General features: G+C 29.7%; 1 protein-coding gene across 1 annotated transcript in view; it reads left to right on the forward strand.

Moving 5' to 3' along the window:
• Positions 1-4,026: 4,026 nt before the first annotated feature.
• Positions 4,027-17,109, forward strand: part of LOC131843598 (cardioacceleratory peptide receptor-like) — a 31,219-nt gene continuing 18,136 nt past the window's right edge. The window contains exons 1-2 of the mRNA XM_059192269.1: positions 4,027-4,182; positions 8,425-8,560. Of these exons, the coding sequence (XP_059048252.1) occupies positions 4,027-4,182; positions 8,425-8,560 (292 nt within the window). The remainder of the gene's footprint in view (positions 4,183-8,424; positions 8,561-17,109) is intronic.

Raw genomic sequence — 17,109 nt, forward strand, 5'->3', positions numbered from 1 at the left:
ATACAGTAGTCGTTATGACGTGAACTGAATATGGTTTGATTAATGAGTGCAAATTTAGGTAAATGTGGATACAACAACTTGTAAGATTATATCGTAAAGATATGAAAGCTCCGTTCATACCAAAATAATTCTAAGACCACAGATAACATATGCTAAGACAGTGCTTGTACGCTACTAACATAGGGTTGGAATTCTCAGTAAAAGAAATTAATATAAATGTTCCTGATAATGTACCAACCCAGATTGACTTCTGCCTTCATATCGCCTATAGTTATTACAGTTTAGTTAAAAATATAAAATAGTAAAATTACTAAATTACTACTTACGTTTAACAACAATGGGCTCATGGTTTTTATTGGGTCTTGCTTAAAACAATTACTATCCATAACAACAGTTTGAAATTTACTTAAAATAAAACTTTAATAATAATAAAGTTAAAGTCCATTTGTATCTAAGCCTGGTGTTCTAATGATTAAACAGTCTATCGAGTAAAAGGCTCCTTAGCTAAGATTAATTGGGGGCCGCGAGGGCCGCAAACTCTTACCATTTTATTTATGAGAGAGGAGAGTGTTTTTTCTTTATCTTCGTGTAATCTTAGCTGACCGCGCCATTTGTAATTTGGAGGGTGAATCTGAAACCTTCTTTGAATGAAGTGTACATCAAATAGATCTTTGTAACTTTTGACGAAGGCGTTTTTATTATTCGATTAATGATTGACAATGAATCAATAAAAAAATGCACGAAACAACACAAATTATGATGTTTTGGTACTGATGTCATTCTTATTTTCAATTCAAATTTGACACTGCACACTTTCATCTAAATAATTGTTATAGATATGTAATATTATGTTATCTTTGTTATGGATCAGTACAATTAAAATTGCCTTAAATATTTAAAGAAATTATTAAAAATAAAAGATATTAGGAATTTAAATAGATACAAATTATTTGTCGTAAATTACAGAAACTAATGCCCTGCAGTGGCCGACGATGATGATGATGATGAAAGAAAGTAATTATTAGAAATATACAATAATCTAGAAATTCAACAAACATTAAAACTATATTACTTTTTTTTATTTTCTTGTATGTAAAATACAAAAGTGAATAACATATTTTTGGGTGCATTATAAATAACATACGTAGTAACTAAGAGCGAAACTTTTGTAGGAGAAATAATGTAAACATTGTATAAATTGGAAAAAAAAACATTTTTTAATAGATCGATAATCTATCTACTAAAGTGTATTTGTTCTTTTTTTATCTCAGGACCATTCCCACCATATCATCCAATTCCCAATCTAAATCAGTCGCAAGTTAAACTTGTGTTCTGGGTACTGGACAACTGATACAAATACATGTATACAATATATTATTTTTGTAAATACATACATAGTATATGTATATCAATATATATATTTATATATATATATATATATAATAAACACCCAGACTGATACAAATAATTATACTCATTAATACACATTTTGTACCGTGGAAGGAATCGCCATCACCAATCACCACCATAAAGAGATATTGGAGGCAGCATTGAATAAACAAATCTTTATGTTTGAATTCAGGGATACTGATGCGTAATTTCGTAGTTTAAAAAAAATTGCATAATCTTACATTCATCATAAAAAAAACCATAGTGGCATTCATAATATAATTTAGAAAAGGTATAGATAATTCAAATCAGTATGGTAATAACAATTACGGCTTAAAATTTCCAGCAATCGAACACAATTGGAGACTTTGTTGTTTGCACGAAACTTTTTTGTAAAGCAATGAAAAGTTTACAGTGTTCCATAGGAAGTAATGCTTCGTAGGAAGTTAAAAGAGACATTGAAAAGACATTTCAATTTCGTTAATAAAAACTTAGCATAAAAAAGTAACAAAAAAGCAATGAGAGAGTGAATCAAACTCTGCGGTAATATCATTTCTTTGTTTGACTTTTATCAATTTTAAGATATTGTCTTCTGGTTTATTATTATTGGTCCAAGGAGGATAATTACATTTATATATACATCAGTACACTTAAAAACTCGCAATTTTTATATTTCGTCAGAGCTATTTACGCGCGATACGGTTGTTTATTTTGTATGTAAAGAGAAATAGAAATATTTTTTATTCGGATAAACTTACATCACATTTTTATTCGGAACGCAGACTCATCACAAGAAGAATGAGCAAGAAACTTGCTCATTCATACTTGTAAATGAAATAGGAAGCTACATTGAACACCGACTATGCACAGAGTATTCAGAAGCTGCAGTTCAGAATAGTATAACTCGGTTTGCATGTTAGACGCAACTGAATTAAGAATCTTGTAGTAGTACCTAATGCTCTTTGCACTAATAGTGTACATGCCAGAGGTCATATAAGTAATAGATGATAGTGAATTAAAGTAATTTATATTGCATTCTTTAAATGAGTTTTATTTTTTCAATAATTACTGAAAGATATTAATAATCTGAATCTGAATCATGAATTTAAGGACATCCTGGAATTATCTTTAAATAAATTTAAAATATCTGTTAAATCATATATATTGAGCAAAGCCTATTACTCAATAAACGATTACTTAAATAACATAAGTGTGTGGTAATACTTGTTCATGTACGGAATTTTCCTTTAATGTTAGACATAGACACCTACATAAATACGCATTATAAATAAAGTGGATTTAAAAAAATGAAATTCTACTGAATTTCTTGTCAGTTCTTCTCAATTCAATCTGTATTATGGAAATAACATTAATATAAAAGATATGACGTTCATAAGCGGCTAATATGAATAAATGATTTTTGTTTTGTATTGATTTGATTTGATAAAGACACAATAATACCATGCAATTTGTCAGCACAATGAAAGACATTAGAGAGAGTTTGACCAAAAGTGTTGGTCCAAATGTATCAAGTAGCTCAGTAAATAACGACAGACTAACAAACGTAATTTATCTTCTGTGGTCGGACACAGTCGCACTTTAATTAAGAGTAATTCACCAAAAATGGAGGACCGCACAAATGCTGATTAAATTGTTGCAATCCTGACGGGTTATTGCGGATGAGATCAAGTGGAAACATTGACACAGTAGAGATTTAGGCCAAATTCTTTCCTTTCTTGTGTCCTTAGAATGTCTATTGTCGACGTTTCAGCATTAAAGGATCAAAGAATGGGATAAAGATAAAATTTCTCGCTAAATATCATGTAATACTTTCCGAGGTTAGATAAAGTGTAAAGGGAAAAATTTGAATAATTTATTTCGTGTTGATACTATGCTCTACAGTGCTTATGTTATGTTATATCACAGATAAGATAAAATTTTGTATTTCATTTACAAGAGAAAACTTCTATTATAAAGTATTCAAATTACGGTCTAACATAAGAAAATATTATTTGTTACTCTAATCCCCAAAGTTTTGTAAATATATTAATTACATAATAATTATGTACAACTCTTGTAGAGAAGTAATACTTAATAGTAATCATTTTTTACATATTAATATAGTTAAATAAAGATATTTACCTCTCTCGACGTTTCGGTGCACTAGACACGTGACCACGGATAGTAGGTACTAGCTGACTGGAGTAACAGGGAATATTGGCTTTCGGAGTTACTCCAGTTGTAAGTTTAAAGTAATAAAAATATTCCTTTCAAACCCCATTTAACTGAATTATTATAATGTAGTATAGATAATTCGAATTCTGATAATTTAACTTATTAAAAAAAAATATGAAGTATCTGTTCATTAATAAATTTTGGTAAAGCTCATGGTGCCTCATCTGGGGATAAATATAAACAAATTATAATATGTCAGGAATATAGGTAGTAAAATAAATTATTTTAATATAAGGTAGTTGTGTCAGTGTGCCATTTGGCTTTATTTGTGAATAATGTACCAGAATTGGCTGACAAAATTATTATAGAAGAGCGAATCCGCTGGTAAAATCTAGTCAAAAATAAATAATCGACATTTACATACATAATATTTTAAGTAATTGTATTCTTCTTTACAGAATCATGGATCCGGAATTCATGGAAGAAATGGGCGAGCTGACCACTCCTCGAACCTTTACCACTGTGTTCACTTTGGATGATTTTAGTCAAGACTTCGGGAGAAATTACAGCAACGCCACTGATGGGAAGGTTGACCTGAATTACTACTATTTTTATGACGTGAGTACTAGTTTCCACCTAGAATCTAAAATAATCGATTGCTCTAAATTTTATATGACGCTACCTAGTTGGCTGTTTATGTTTTGTATAAAAAATGTTGGTACACTCATATTAGTTCTCAGGCAACAATATCTAATTTATTAGTTTTCACTATTTTTAGGTGTTTATGTTAGTTTATTTAAAGGTGCTTATGGTGCGGTTTTTTAATTATACACTACTGACTGATACCCGGAATGTCATCTGCTTTATTAGTAACAATAAATAACAATTTATTTTCAAGTCAAAATTAATTCAATTAGGTCGTAATGTAACAAAAAAACGAACGAGGTCGAATAAAATCAAAAAATACTTAACTAATTTACACGTGGATTATGTTATGCTTCCGTCACTATGCGTTAAGATCACTATACTAACATTACTATTTATATATAGATATATGTGTCAAAGTTCAATAAATAAATATAACCTAGTAATAATAGGAAGCGGCACGGCACGGTAGATAATCCTATAAGATTAATGTCAATACATGGGGCTAAAGATTAAGCACAAGAAACGAATTGCGAGGAAAAATCATACCGACATTTATTACATGACGCTAACGTGATTAATACCGTAGCTTTATATATTGTTAATACTTACAGTGAGGGAAAATGAAAAAAATATAGTTTATACAAGTAATACATGCGACTTTGTCCTCCTGATTGCGAAGAATTAGCCTAGAAAAAGTAGAAGTAGTAAATATGGTAAACATGAAGTATATAGTATTATGACGCAAAAACAAACTAATTTATGTTAATTAATAATACTAGCCAAGCTAAAACTGACTGTCATGATATTTCCATGATTATCCATGATCAAACATTTCATACATATTGGTAAATTATCATATGTGCAGATTATTTCCAACGAGCGTTTTCAATTTTGGTTACTAACGGTTAAATACGTAAATAAATAATGTACGTTTGATATTTTTTTAATAATAATTTTAAATATGGACCGCCGAATATAGGGTTGCGATAATGTTATGTTTTTTTTTTGTTAAATAGATTGGTGTTATTATGAAGGCAGCAACTGCATATCTCGCAAGGATTGTGTCACTAGGAACAAAATATTTTTTATATGAATCTGTTAAAACATTTTTTTCTCAGCAAGGCATAGGTACAACAAGCAATTGTTTGGATAAATTCATTTTAAAGGGATATAAACCCTTCATATCTAATATGAAATATGTATATCTATATCTAATATGTAAGCCCCCCTCGATAAAATATAATATTTTTTGTGTCATATGGTGCAAACTTTATTATTTTAGAATAATTACCGGCTTTTACATAGATTTAATTCTCATAAGGGGTAATCTTATGAAACGTAATGTTTGTTTGCAAAAATATATCAAATTTACCAAACATGATACAGATTAAAAAAGTTAATGAACATTATTTTTACCTTAATGTGCATCTTGCAAGATATAATGATAAAAAAAATTGCTCTTAAACATCTATGAATTACAGTATGTTTAGAACATACTAAAGTTTATTATATATTTAGAACATACTAGTGTAAACATAGATTACCACTTATGAGAATTTTAGAACTACATATATGATGAATTATATATTAAGAGAGATACCACTTACTAAAAACAAAATATTCAAACTAAAATGAGCATTTATCAAAAGTCAGAGTGAAATCCCGCAGGTACTACAGTTGCTTGTAAAAACAACTCGTAACACAGCTTAAAATCAACATTATACATCTACGAGAGCAGATTCATTAAAATGCTATTAAGCAACTGTTATTCTAATAACTTATTCCATTCTGCTATAAAATACATACAAAGCTTTTATAGATAAATACTTTTTCATAAATATACGCTTGTACCTTCATGACTATATTCCCAGATGGGTTAGTCTGAGTTATTGTCAACTGTTGATGTTGTCATTATATAATACGCAACATGATTGCGTTTCGCTTACATTTTGATATTTATACTAATTCATTTTGTTCTCCATATTTCCGTTACTAGAGTGCAAGTCAGTTTTATTCGCAAAAATAGATAGATAAGATTTAAAATTATAATAATAATGATATCTCAGGACAATTTACACAGCGCCATCTAGTCCCAAGCTAAGCAGAGCTTGTGTTATGGGTACTAGACAACTGATATAAATACATGGATACATTTTTTTTGTAAATAAATACATATTATAAATAGAAAACACCCAGACCGATACAAACAATCATACTCATGAACACAAATGTTTGTACTATGCGAGGAATCGAACCCACGACCATCGGATAGTAAAGCGGTGTATCAAACCACTGGACCGCCGAGGCTGTCCGAGGCATATAAAAAGCCTATTTTTCCAAATTTACAATATTTACAATCTCTATATTGCAAAACTTCTGTCGGGGTTTGTCTGTAGTTTGACTATTTTATTTTATTCTAAATACGGAATAAGCTATCATATTTTACGTCAGACTACGATAAAGTGTTAATGAACTTTTTTACCACTGAAAGCCAAATTGAAAGCCTGACTACAACGGAAGATGACCACTACAATATCGATAACGTTATCAGCGACAGCCACTCGTGATAACATGCGCACCGAAATATCCATTACACGATTAAAACCTTTCAGCTTTTATTACAGCTGTAATCCACATGAAATGTAGTGGGTGTGACAAGATTTACTCGCTTTCATGCTTCTCATTTTGACCAACTACTTGTACACAAAATAAATTTATGTCATTGGTTTGCCAATGTGAAATTAATGTGAATTGAGAGAATGAAATCCATACTAATATTATAAATATGAAATATGAAACACTCGGGTAAATTTTTGGTTTCGAGAAGTTGTTGAAATGAAGATCCACATGTGTTTTTATCACGGCAGAATTAGCGAGAAATATAAATTACAATACAAAGAATTGCTTTTTTGGTATCAGCCCAATTTGAAACCACGACCTTGGGAATAATTCAGGGTAGTTAACTACTACGTCACAACGCTCGCTCAATGGAAAATTAATCTCTCTCTATTACGTTGATTCATTCAATTACTACATATTACATAAAAATGTGGTAGTGACATAGTCTATTTTTAGGATATAGGCTAGATTTTTAACCTCCTCTGGTTGTTAGAAATAGAATATAAATAGTTTCGTCGGTACTTGTTTAGCGCCTCTGTAGAAATAAATAACTATACAGTCTGTCATATAGCCAAAATGCATCTGCACAGGCCTGTAACACTTCTTTCTCATATATTCCATCAGTCAAGTAACTAATTTTAATTCCAGCTTCAAGACTATTGAAGTTACTTGTTACAGTAATTTAAATAACACCTTAGTCTTGGCGAACTGTTGTGGAGTTTGCTTGTTTTGCTCAGTTAGGGTAGGCAGTAGGATTGTTTTTTTTTTATGTATCACCATGAAAAGATGCACCCGTCTACGCTAACAGTACAGTGGATGATAAGATAAGAATAAAGTCACCCATAAATTTTTCATAAATTTACCACAATGGTTTTCGAAGGCACCGCGTGGAGGTTGATATGTTACTAGTAATATCAAAATCCCATAAGGAGGAAAGTGGATTATTAGTGTTCTGGGCTGTTGACGGGCTGACCTCCACGCGGTTTTCCCTGGAAACCATCGTGACAAATTCTTGACGACTTTGTTGAGATGGCTTACTCGTTAGAGCAGTCTGGGGCATCATTCTATTATCATCCATACAAAAAAAAATCAAAATCCCTTTTTCTTCCTATTTAACTTATATAGGAAGAAAGAGGGATTTTGATTTTTTATTAATAATACATACAGGATTTTGCTCAAAAAATACATGAAGATAGTGTCTACTATAAAATATTTAAATTACATGAGTCTGTGAGACAATCATTTCCAGTATTAAGGTATAAATAAAGCTTTACCTTACATTTGCGTATAACGTATCACATAATACATTTAATAGTTTGAGTGATGTTTACTTGGCAAATGAGATCTTATGGCATTCTATATTAGAATTTAAATTACTGTGATTTAGGTACAATAATATATTTCTATGATGTAGGCTTAGTAATTGTTTTGAATGAAACGTATAATATAAGTACAGACGCTACGTATAGGCAGGCCTATTTATAGTTAAACAGTCCTCTTTGCTGAATAATAAAATCGTGATGAGATAACAAATTGTCTGAAAATGGACCCTTATTATTATGTAATAATAAAGATATTTTTTATTTATTTCAGACTATCCAATTTACTGTAATGTGGGTGTTGTTCGTTGCTATTGTGGTACTCAATGCTTCAGTCATCGCCGCTCTTCTTTGTACCAATGCGAGGAAAAGCAGAATGAATTTCTTCATAATGCAGTTGGCTATAGCTGGTAAGTTGTCACTATGTATGATAATACTTTTTATTGACACAGCGCTAACAGCGCCAAGTTAAGCTAGCTAAAGCTTATGTCAGGGATACTAAATAACTGACACAAATACATAAGATATATATGTTTTTTTTTCGTCAATACATGCACCCACACCCAAACCGATACAAATAATCATGAATACAAAATCTTAACGGAGAGAACCCGCGAGCACCGGAAGTAAGGCGGTATGCCTTAGACCACCGAAGCCATCAAATATAAAATATAAATACTGATTCTCTTAAGTAAATATTACATTACATTTCCAACTTAATTTCGTTTGTTTCTCTAACATAGTTGTAATAGTTAAAACCAGATGGACTACGTATAAAATTGACTATGAAGATACCACTGTCCTGCCTAATTTTACGTACATATTATCACGTATTATCAAATATATCGGCACTGCGCATTAAGACTAGAGGGACTTTGTACATAGTCGTTAAAGTGGATACCTCAGGCATAACTAAATCTGACACCAACAGCTTGCACCTGTTTCTAGGGATACTGCACTGCAATAAGATGATGTAGAAGAAAGGTACATCAGTGGTAGCAATGCTTATGTGCTACTACTACAGCTGTTTTAATACATTTTATAATATTCGTGACGCTATATGTAGCTAGCTGTATATAATAATATTCCTGGCCATCTAGACCCGAGCTAAGCAGAGCTTGTATTATGGGTACAACTGATATAAATACTTAAATATATTTATTTATATATTATAAATAATGTATATAGAAAACACCGAGACCAGTAGCAAACAAACAATCATAGTCATGAATATCGTTTGTATCGTGTGAGAAATCGAACACGTAACTATCGAAATATAGCGTTAAACCGCTAAAACATCGAAGTTGTTAATAAAGCACCACGGACGTCACAAAATGCAAGTAATTGTAATAATAACTAAGCTGACAGACCACGTAAAACTAGTTTTAGGTACACGTTTTACTTATTTACCATTAAATATACTATATACCCGTATCTCGATAAACTTTAGCGAGTTACGGGAAATTCTATCTGATTCTATCATAGAGCCTAACCCGCATTTAGATGTTGATCCGATTCAATTTGATACATAAGTGCAGATACGTTGATTGATACAACATTTTTAGTGTTCTGTAGTCAACTGGCAAAAATAGTGCGCCCTTGACTTGTTTGTTTTTTTTACACGTACACGATATATAAATAACTTTAGCACAAAAATATTGACCAGGAAAACACAGAAACATTCATCAGTACGTAACACTACATATACGATCACTCGATCGAGTTTGACCGTTAGAGATTTATTTTTAGTTTTATAAAGCAATGCTTATATTTGTACAAGTTATAATATATGTTTAGATCATTGATTGACTGAAAATTATAAAATGTCACTAATAAATAGATATAAATTAGGTTGATTTTATCATCAAGTTCTCGCCATTTTGTCTTTACGAAAATTTATATCCTTTTACGTTTACAGTAATTTTTTTTTTAGATTTATTTTACAATTGAGGTTTAGTAGTTAATTAGTAGTTTCGTACTTTTTTCGTAATATCACATACTTACACATAAAGTACTTAGTTATTTCTACTATTATATACGACTAGCGACCCGTCTTCGCACGGATGCATTACAGATATTTTAATTTCTCGGCTTGTTCTACACTATAACATACATATAATATATATAAATCTTTTACTTAAATCAGTGTCTATTGGCGGCGACATCATTTTATAATTCACATTTCGTTTATTAACCAATGTAAAAATTCTTGTATGTTGGCATATCATGACATACAATAATTTATACAAATTCAATCTAAATTTATAAAGATGTATGATTCAAATTAGGACATCTATAATCACTATTTCAGATAAATAATTTTAATTGTATCTTATGTTATAACCATTAAAGGACCTGAAGGATCCCATGGGCATTTCTAAGGATCTAGAGGGAGTCTTCAGTCCTTCATTCAATAAATCCCATCAACACATTTCTGTTCGTCAAAGGTCATCGTATATTTGATTTGAGTTTAAATGTAATTATTTATTAAAATATCAATTTCAATAGAGTAAACAATGACTACTGCGTAGAATATTAAGAGGAGCTTATTGATAAAATGTTCATTCAATATGAAGATATTTGACATCGTGTTATAATAGAATTTATTCCGTCGTAAATAACTGTCAGGAAAATAAGATTAAAATTAAAGACGCCCCGGAAAATCTCTGTTAAATGGTGTATAAGAAAATTATTAATAAAACTTTGTTTATTTTCAATAATTACAAAAAAACCTTGAATCTTAATTAAATGAAAATTATATTGAAGAAATTACGATAAACAATAAATCTAAGTTGTCGTCGTTGGGGTCATCTTGAAGACTGGCAATGGATCCACTTTTTATGGTCAGACTAATAAATAGATATAATATACTTTCATTTGCATTATATAAATTTAGAAGATTTACGGCCTGAGTGGTCAAGAATTCGGTTCCAAAGGTTGCCTGTCAGTTTACACGATCTTTGTAAATATTTGTCTGATTACAACAATCATATCTCCTATTGGAAAGAGGTTTTTATATATATTATATATGTTCAAAAAATATCTTTAAGTACTTATAACAGTTCTCTAGTTCTCATAATACAAGCTCTGCTTGGTTTCGTACTACATGGCACTGTGTGAATTGTCTACGATTATTATTATTTAAGTAGTGAATTAAATACAAATATAACAGGGCTGCGATCACATAATACGTCGATTAGGCGGTCTGTGATTATTTTTAAAAACCTCCAATCCGCAAAGCTCTATAGTTTCAACTGTAACAAAATTTTATTTCATACATTTTGTGTACCATAACTAGCTAGTGGCCATACCCACACTCTATGTGTTCAGTAGAGTTTACCAATATTCGTTTATAGCTGGCCTAACCGTTATAAGTAGAACCTGGTTTATAGTCGCATCGTGGCGTAAAATATCTCAGCCTTATTGCGAATTTTGTTCGCCAAACTTATGTATTCTATAAGTTTTTTCCGCAGTGCGTAGCCAAATTTCTTTAGGCGTAGACATCATAGCGTGGACATTCTTATTCGTATTACAAAACATCAAAACTAACTAGTTTTTTAGATTGAGTTCCTTAGATCTGCATACTTAACTTGATATATTATTCATTATATATATCTACTGTAACATATTAAAATTACAATTCGTTAATCAATAGTTTATTTCTTGAACAACTTATACGGTTAGTTATAAAGATGACAGACAGATTCATCAAATCATTGTATAGGTTTGTTATATTACATATACTTAATATTGCTTCTTTTATCTATACGTCAAAAAACGTGTAATTGTTCATCCTCAGCCAAATCCTTTGTTTGCAATCGCAACAGTCAGTCAGAGATAAATTTAATATTTTTGAACATGGAACGCCGAACGTAATCTTTCTAGTGCGAGGTATATTTATTAATTTATTTTTAATTGTAATCTTCATTGTAGTTGTATTAAAACACTTCAGGTGTAAATAGTCATTTTTGTGGAAAAATTATCTACCTAATAAGTATACCTACCTAATAGTATTACCTATTAGTAGTAGTTAGGTATTACAATAGTATCTGCCTATAAATACAAGGTAGAAAGATGAGGTTTTCTAAGCCTAAAAATTGACAAAGCAGACGTTTCTCTAATGTTGTTCAAAGTGTAATTTCATAAATAACGCTGAAGTTACATTTTGTAATTTATCGAAAAAAATATTGTCCCAATTTTACCTTAGAACGTGGCCTCGTGAAAAATTGGAAAAAAATCATAGCCGTAAATAATATAACGTAGATTGGAGAGAAAAATATCAGTATTACGTTATGATTGTTGTTGAATTCAATATGGAGTTACAATACGGAACACTGATTGCACAAGTACTTAATACTGAGAAGGTTTTATTTTACCCACCTACGCAGGATGCGGTAAAAGTAATGTTTATTTTCATTTATCTGATTTTTTATATTATGACGTACTAGTATGTAATATTAAGTTCTCTGTGTTACTAAGCGTTGCTATTTCAAAGGACTAAAATACTCGTATCATGCGTCAATACTTTGTAATTGTGTTACCACATCGCAACCTTTTACCAAGCAACTGTTGAGGAAATCAAATCTAATGTATGTAATGTAAAAAATAGAATGGTATAAAAAATAACATATTCTATATTTTCACTACTATATATTTTTATATGCATCTGCAACTATTAACCAAGTAAATTACAGGAATTATAAAAAACACTGAAGTGAATTAACAAATTAACAAAAGTAATTTATTTTACACTATCCATGTCCTTTCACTATGTATATTATAATTTATAAATTTCATTAACAAAGTATCTCATCGACGTAGATGAAGCTAGTCTATTTATAAAATTAAAATTCTTTACAAAGTTGAATGAAAAACAGTCTATTGTATTTATTTGTGTTTAAATTACCAAGTAAAATATAAACAAGTTGTTTTGTTTGTAGCATGATAGTAATATTTACTGTCTACTGAGTCTTTGTTAAAATTGTAATCTCTCACTACAAAGACTTCTCGAAGTGATAGACCGTTAACTATTTTTTTTTCTAGTTAAAAAAATAGACTGCGTCGGGAAAGTGAAAAATGAATTATTAATTTCGTAAGTAAGCAGTCTACATACCATACCTACATATTATATTATTCTATAACAATATTAGAATTAATAGGTGCATAATAATTACAATTAAATTATATCTGATAAACAAAAAATATATACTTCTAATCGAAATTAAATATCAAAAATGTAATTATTATATTAACAACAAGTAGAAATAATCTTTAGCCAGTGGATAACAGTGTTTATTAATACTTGTAAACGCGTACTGTTTGAACGGAATATACACTTTGGTTAATAAATACAGAAGCTTAATAGACATTACAGCACTTTCGAGTCTCAAATCAAAAGTACTATAATAATGGACAGTAATAATGGACAACTGGTTATGTTTAAAAACGTTTAAATAGGTATGTAGGATACCAACCTCCTTATATTTACGTTATAGTCATATAACAAAAACACCAACTGAAAACTATATTTTTCAAACGTCATATTATTCGCTTACTAATTACTGATCTGTAAAGTTGTTTCATGTAATTTTTATTTGTTATTTAATTCTGTATATTATTGATATTACATACTTCGTCATTTTACATTAAATCTTTCATTTCTCTCACTTTTTTGTAAACCACAGGTACATAGGTAAAAACATATAGATCATTAAATACAAACAGTACCTTGTTATTTATAATATTAGTAACAAGATATTGGATTGAGTGGCATATTAGCATGCCCAATTTTTCGCCTTGTAAGAACTACCGCCATTATGTTGTTTACCAGTCAAGAATAAATATTCATAAGGTAAATTTATAGGTTAGCTATAAAAATATCGCTTACTTGTTTACTGTATTTCATCTAATAATGAAAATCATTGGGTTCATTGTACTTTGTGATTTTGGAAAATATAGAAAAATCTTACAATACTTATTAAATCTTCTTATATTGGTCAGTGTGAAAGAGATTAAAAGAACGTGAAGATGTTAAAAATTATGTTATTACTTTTATTCTACAATTCTCTATAATTTATTGTGTAAGACTCAGTAAATTATAGAGACAATAAAAAAGTCAAATAACTCCTAAGAAAGAAAATAATTAGTTCTGATGTTTTATTATGTTATTTGTATTATTTGCAGTTGATTTATTATATTAAACATATTTTATACTTGACTCATTTCTTTATTAAAACACTTTACAAATATTGTACAAATTAACTTGTTTATTGCCATAACCAGAGAGAATATATGTGGTATACAACAAGTTAGATATTGATTAAAGCTTCCGTGTCTCAACAGATTATATTATAACAAGTTTGAAATAATAAATATTAATGATAATATTCAATTGCTTGGTGCCCAAAACACATATTTTTTTGTTTTCGACCTATGGAACTATAATATTTTGGAATATGATTGATGACTATAAATTAAATAGTTATCATAAAATATTTTACTAATAAAAAATATTTTATTAATTTATTGACACAATACAGTGTGTTTAATAGTACTTCAACATACAGACCATAATATAAAGTGCGAACCTCATACATTTTAAATCCAACCTTTGGGAAAGGTTCGCCTGGTCCCGGTCCTTTTTCACACAATAAAAGGACTTTAATTAAGGTACTTATAAAGGTAACTTTTGCTCAATGCATGTCCACAACCATGACGTTTTAAGCCGTAAAACTTCCTTTACCTTGGTAGTTATTATTTGTTCTTAATTCGTTCATATAAAATTCAGGTGATGTGATGTCGTTTTATAAATTTCGGATTAATCTATATACTAATATTACTAGAGATAGACTGTAAGGAGTCATCTGTGTCTCACTTATTTTAAGCTATTTTTCGAATGTAGGGTGTTATTATACAGTGGAGTTAGATAAGAGAGTCGAAATCTTAGTCCTCAGGAATAGCAAGGCAAGCTAACATGATGATAACATGATAACGTGATGTCCTTAGTGCTGTTCATCTAGATAGGCGACGGTTATCACTTAGCATCAGGGGGACCATCACCTTGTTTGCCATTTTACATTAAAAAATATAAATATTGTATATACCTTATGGCAGTCAGTTTGTCATAATTGAACTACTATAGAAAAATGAAATATCGGTGATATAATTTCATTAATCTTAGTTGGAGAAATAATTTATTAACTGTTTACTATAATTTTGAGTTTATTTGCTAATAGTAATCTTACATATAATAAAATCGTAGAATCAAATCGATTATTTCATAGTGACGGCCCAAAAACATGTTTATATATGTTAATACATAAAAAAATACGGAATATATTGTTATGGGTTAAAGAAAGGTAGAATAACAATTAATTTTGTAAAAATTGACATCTATTTTTATTATTCCAAATTTATTAATTATTGATTGACAATATATTATATGCTTTCTTTATTATTTTCGTTTGATCACAATAAATACAAATACAAATGTACACGAAGTCGCAGGCACCACTAATAAAATTGATGACCATTAACCACTTTTCCTCTTCAATAACAAAACTCATAATAGCAACTTTAATGAAAAAAAAAATAGAAGATGACCGTCCCATAAATCTACGTAATACCGAAAGATAATTCAACTTTGAATCCGATCCAACAAGAACCAACCCTTGTTTTCGTTCGTCAACTGGTTTTAACTTAAGTTGACACTGACACGCTGATTTATATCTCTAAAAAGACAGTGGCCATATTCTTTGTGCCAATTTTATACGTATAGTGAGAATCGAGTGCATTTCTAGAAACATTAAACGATCATTTTGATCATCAAAGCTAGAAACTTGACTTTACCTCTATTAGTGGTATAAAAGATTGAGAGTATCATAATTTCTCTTTTTTTAATAATTCTTAATTTAAAATCTCTATTTAATAATTGGTGTTGTTAATACAGTAATTCTCCATTCGAATTATATTTAATAAGTTTCACTATTATTATAAACTTAAAAGTGAGTGCTCGACTATGTAAAATTGTTGAAATTAAAGACGCAACTCAGAAAAGCAAACTAATTACAATATACTTTTAACTATAATAACAAAATTAATGGAGTATAAAAAATATTTGAATTGCTGGCCATCGGTCTGAGTTGAAGAGCGGCTGCTCAACAAAGATTTTGTAGAATGGTTGGCTATCTCTCGGTATCTTAATTTATTATTTTTTATCTCATATTGGTAGCTAACAAGCATATCCATCTAATGGTAAATGGTAGCCTTTGGTCGCCTGAAACTCCCAGGGCGTCACGTGCGTTTTGCCAACAACTTCAAAATCTTCAGGATCTCTAGAGAAACGGCAGGTAGTTTATTTTAGAATTTAAGGACAGAAGTAACAACCTTTATCACCTCACTTAGGATTCGTTAAATTACATTTGACATTATCGATTCCGATAATATTATTATTATATATTTGATATTAAGTATTACAATTTTATTCCGTGAAATCCATATGTCTTGGCAAATAATACGAAGTTACGAGAAAAATCTAGTTGGTAATAAATAAAATGATAAGTGGCATGAAAATAGACAGACTACGTAATAAAATTTGAGCGTAAATTTGACCTACTTTGCAATCCAATAAGTAAGTACTGACAAGACTTGGCCGGCTTATTGAAATATTAACAGGAGTTAAAATTAACTTCAAATATTAGTAAGGACAGTCATTTAAGTTACAACAGTACATTATAAATACAAAAGTCTGTCTGTTTGTTAGTTTTTCACGCGAAAATTAAATTTTGTTTAGTGAATTTTGATATGAAGATATATTATATTATTTGTAATAGATAAAATATATCCTATGTCTTATATATAGGATATCTTTTATCTCAGCAAATAATCTGGAATGGAATTAAATTAAATAAATGTTTTTGTTGATGAAGTGACGGGTAATATATTGTTTCCTATATTTTAA

The sequence above is a fragment of the Achroia grisella genome, unplaced genomic scaffold (genome assembly GCF_030625045.1).
Source record: "Achroia grisella isolate CSIRO2021 unplaced genomic scaffold, CSIRO_AGI_Agris_v1 utg327, whole genome shotgun sequence".
NCBI classification, from domain to species: domain Eukaryota; kingdom Metazoa; phylum Arthropoda; class Insecta; order Lepidoptera; family Pyralidae; genus Achroia; species Achroia grisella.